This window comes from Egretta garzetta, unplaced genomic scaffold (genome assembly GCF_000687185.1).
Source record: "Egretta garzetta isolate BGI_Z169 unplaced genomic scaffold, ASM68718v1 scaffold214, whole genome shotgun sequence".
NCBI lineage: Eukaryota > Metazoa > Chordata > Aves > Pelecaniformes > Ardeidae > Egretta > Egretta garzetta.
The window spans coordinates 942,368-947,129 of NW_009259491.1; the positions used below are offsets into that span (position 1 = coordinate 942,368).

Consider the following 4,762-nt stretch of genomic DNA (forward strand, 5'->3'; position numbering starts at 1 on the left):
TGTTCCCACTTTATGCAGTAAATAGTACGTGGATAATTATTCCAGAGGCTCTTTAATGAGCTCCGGGCAGTAACCCACGTGCCTCTGGTATTACGTATGGATGGCAGGGAGCAGTGATACCAGCACAAGCCTGGCCCTGCCCCAAGCCGGTGCCGCGGGAGCCTCTGCAGAGCAGGCGTTTGCGCTGGCCAAGCTGTCAGCACACGTCTTAATCCACAGATTTTGGCAATTTGCTCCTGAACACTCCCTGCCACTGCCTGGCCTCAGTACCAGGCTGTTCCTTACTCTTTCCAGCAGCGCCCAGCCCAGCAGCTCGACGGGGATCCGTGCTTCCCTGGCAGCCCCAAGCTGTACAGGTGGGCGCTGGTGAGCACATCGGTGCTGGTGGGTGACACTTAACAGGGGTGGAGCATGTATCCCTGCAGCTGAGATGTGAGCAAGGACCCAGAGCTAAGCTCCTCATTTTGCACTGAATACTGAATGATGAGACTCACCAGGAAAAAATTCACACACCCAGCCTGATTCTGCCCTGCTCTGTGCCTGTTGTCTTTGACAAACCGAGGGTGAAATGCTACTGAATGGAGCCAGCAAGGTTTAGTAGTCGTTTTTCACCATGTTGTATTAATGTAGAAGAATTGCCAAGGTCAGGCCAAGCCTTTTCCATATTTATCCTCATCACAATCACTAGTTCCATAAAAAAAAAAAAAAAAAAAAAAGACTTTTGCAAAGAGATTCACAAATAGTGCTTTTAGATAAAGGGGAAAATCGCAAAGGTGGATCACAGCTGAAATCACGCTATTACTTGGCAGCGAGGGATTGAGACAGCTGCAGACTGCCATTATGGAAGGAGATTAAATAACTTTCTTACGGAATCTCTTTGGCTGTGCAGAGATATAAACCAGTCTGTAGATAGGCTTGCTGAAAAGCTTCACTCCAGCCTTTCTAAGTCATCCTAGAGAGGATGCTGGTGGGATACTGGCTGGTGGAGCTCAACTTCAGCATGCTGGAGTAGGAGTCTCCCAGCCCTGTGACGGAGGGTCAGAGGGAATCGATCCAGCCTCGGCATGGGAGCCATCAAGGGTGATCCGAAAGTCTGCCTGGCAAAGGAGCTGTAGCTGGCTTGCTGTGAGTGCCAGCCGGGGCGAGCTGCGGCTGAGCCCAGAGCCGTGTGCTGGCAGTGGCGCTGGGGCTGCCACGGGGAGAGGAGCTCGGTCGCAGTGCGTGCTCCGCCATCAGAACAGGCTTGCTGGGGCCGTAAAACATTCATTTCTCAGACACAGAGCAGCAGCTAATGCTGTGGGTGACACTGGCACCGGCTGTAAATCTGATTTTGGCAGAGCTCTGCTGATTTATGCTTGCTGGTGATCTGGCTAACACATCTAGGAGAAAGAATTGAGAACAAGGAGGGCAGGAGAGTGTATTGCCTATCTAATAACCAAATACAGCAGCGGTGGGAAAATCTGTGGAGTGCAAACTGTCAGGTTCCCATGGGACTACCCAGAGGAGACACTGGGTGAATATTTGCTCATATGGGAGATATGTTTGTCTCCCATGCAAAACAGGAGAGCATCAGCCCCATCCACGATGTGGGAAAGCTGGAAGTGAAGGGGTGGGGTGTAAGTTTAAGGCTAATTGTAACGTGGGTCCTAGAAGTCATAAAGGGCACAGCCTTTAAAATACACGTGTTGCACTGGGAAGAGCAAAGCTGGCTGATGAACTCTTCTAAAAGGCTGCTTGGGATGGCAGTAATTGCTGCTTCTCTCCCTGGGAGCTTGCTCTGGCCTCTGAGCCCAGCAAGAGCTCACCATTGCCTTGGGGTACTTGGCAGGACCAGATTTACTCCTCTTCACACATTTGATCATTTATGCCCTCAATTATTCTCCATTTCAAGCCCATTTAGGAGGAAGAGAGACTGTTTTTAATGGGGATGCTCTACTGTGTACCTCTTGCAAGATTTTTCCTGGGTGGCCATGGCTGATGCCCCCTATCCTCACAGCTTCTCCTCTGAGCAATCCCCCAGTGCTGCCTGTGGTCCCCGGCTGCTTTCTCCTGGTGGCTCAGCAGTGTGTTTGCAGCTGGGGCTGGGGCTTCCCAGCCTTCTCTGGCCCCTGCTGATTCTCTCCATCTCCGATGCGAGGCCATTGCTGTGTGGAGAGGTCATGAGTGACCCCCAGCAGCCTTGGGAGGGTCAAGAGCCAGAGCCTGAAGCCAGCTTCCATATAGCTTTCTCTCTCCTGAGGGTGATGGATCTGGTTTGGGTCTGGTGCTCATCCAAGTGCATCCAAAACCATCCCCTGGGCATGCAGAGCAGAAACACAGAGCTGTTGTCCAAATACCAGCAGGCATGAACATCCTGTTGAAGCAAGTCAACGGAGCTCAGCGCATGGAATAAGTAAGCTCAGGCTTAAGTCAAGACCTTTTCATAACTAGCCAGGCTGGGTTGCCTTTGTAGGAGCAATTTCTCCTGAGTGTGCCCAGTTGCTGCATCCCAAACGTGGGCAGATGAGCCACCGAGGGGCTCCTGCGCAGGCAGCTCCCCTTCCCTCTCTGCTGGTTTCCTCCTATCCAGCCGAAGGGCTTTCAGTAGGGCAGGAGCTGATTCCGCGTTCTTCAGATGGGCAGTCTTGCCTCCTCTGAAAGCAAGTCAGCACTGCAAAAGTTCTCCTCAGTAGAGACCCCATAACTCTCCCCCCATTCTGCACGTGTCCCAGGTGGCAGAGCAGGGCACCACCTCATCTCTCTCCAGCTGGTTAACGCCCAACCTACGAAGTTAGCAGAGTTAAATGCTGAGTGCATGGGAACTCCTTCTAGTTAATAGAGCAGAAAGAATCAGCAAAACCACCCGCTTCTTAGCTCTCAGAGAAAAATGCAGCTATTTTCATCCAACAGCCCTTGCAGAAGCCAATGTGCAGCTCGTCCTTGCATGACAGCTCCCCAGCTGTACTCACGGCTCAGCAACATCACTTCTGGACTCACCAAAAAGCCATACAACAGCAAGCACATCAGGTGGAAAAACAAATTAATAATCAATTAGGGCACTGCCACCATTGCATGGGACTGGAAGTCTTAGAAACGCACGTTTCAGGGCTATGAACATAGTGCCCTGTGTGTGCTTGATTGAAGACTGATGAAGCAGTTACTCTGTTATCCAAACTTTCTATTTTTCAGTGCCAACCCCAGTCTTACAGCAGCCGAGATGCTCTCTGAGCTCCAGTGCTTTCTGGTGGGAAAGCCTCTTCTCCACCCTCTCCACCCATCAGGCTGGACACGGAGGGTGCTGCAGGCTCCCTGCTTGGTGTAGGGCTGGTAGGGCAAGGCAAGGAGCCCCATGCTGGGGTTACAGTGCCCTGTCTTGTAGATCCAACCCGTACCAAACCAACCTGCTTCGAGACGGTGTGCGCAGGTACCTGCAGCTGCCAGCAGACCAGACAGTGCTGATACTGCATGCCAAAGTTGCACAGAAGTCCTACGGCAATGAAAAAAGGTAGGAGATGGCTCCAGCTTCTCCAATAGCTGCTTCCAAACCCAGAGACCTAAAGCTCCATTTCAGCCTTGCTGGATTTCTCTGATTTAAGCTTGTGAAGCAAATGTTTTGACATATCCCCTCTCCATCCACTCATGACCTCTTTGCATCTAAACCTACTTTTCAGTCTTGAACTAAGGCTATTAACCACCCATCTGCATCCATCCCAGTTAGACGTTCCCAATGGTTAGGTTCCTCCTGTGACGTAATGGAGGTCAGAAAGATGAAGGAGAAGAAGAAAATAAGCTATTCAAGAAGAAGAGGAAAGGTTAGTGTTTTAAGAGCTCTGGAAATCTTGTCTTAAAATCTGAATGGCCTCAGCAGGGACTGAGGCGTTTCCATCAATGCCCACAGTCTCCAAAAAGCTGCTATTTTTGAAAATCTTTCCCTCACTGCAAAAACACCTTGAGGTTCTGGCTCGAATCTCCAAAATTGCTACTCTTGGGCAGTGATGTCAGACTGTGGCAGTGTAATATAATTAATCCTCCATTAATCCTTATGATATAAATAATCCTCCGTTATTACCAAGTGTCAAGTAGCTATGAGGCGACGAGCTCTACCTCTGAGGTACACCCACACCCAGACGCCAGCGACTGGGCTGCCTGTGCCTGCAAAGTCTGCATCACATCCAGCCTCCTGCTGGTCCATAAGTAAAGGTTTTATTTTGGGATGGGGTCTCCCGGCCAGGAGGGAAGCTCCCCATATCTCTGAGCTTTCAGAACAGCCTCCTCCCCCTGGTCTGGACCCCATGCAAGGGATGAGCGTGACAATCAGATGCCAGGTCTGGACAAAGAGAGAAAACCAGCACTGAGGTCCCAGCTTAAAGTTTTAAAGATGCTGGTGCCGTTTTTCTTCATGGAGGTAGGCAGGGGCCCGTGCTGTGGATGACTTGTTTAAATAAACCCATACCCAGGACATTAGGGCTCTGAAATATCCAGCCCCTGCACTGGTGTTTTCTCTGCTAGTGCTTTACCCAGTACCAATAGAGGATGAACTTGCACCATTCACACAAGTGTGAAGACAGTGGAAACCCAAATAAAACACAGGAAAATAAGTTTTCAAAACCCTGGCTATAGATTTATTTGCATTGGGCTCCAAATCTGGCTGTGAATGCAAACTCTGTTCCCAACCTGCTGCAACTCCAGCATGGCAGGCAGGCAGAGGCAGGGGGCCTGATCCGCCCTTGGATCGGGCAGGAGGGGGCCAAGGCACCCCATGCTCTCCTCCTGGGGCCACCCC

The 4,762-nt window shown here is 50.9% G+C and overlaps 1 protein-coding gene across 1 annotated transcript in view; it reads left to right on the forward strand.

Annotated features, from left to right (window-relative positions):
* Positions 1 to 961: 961 nt before the first annotated feature.
* RBPJL (recombination signal binding protein for immunoglobulin kappa J region like) overlaps positions 962 to 4,762 on the forward strand; it is an 8,602-nt gene continuing 4,801 nt past the window's right edge. Inside the window, exons 1-2 of the mRNA XM_035892895.1 lie at positions 962 to 1,008; positions 3,359 to 3,484. Of these exons, the coding sequence (XP_035748788.1) occupies positions 962 to 1,008; positions 3,359 to 3,484 (173 nt within the window). The remainder of the gene's footprint in view (positions 1,009 to 3,358; positions 3,485 to 4,762) is intronic.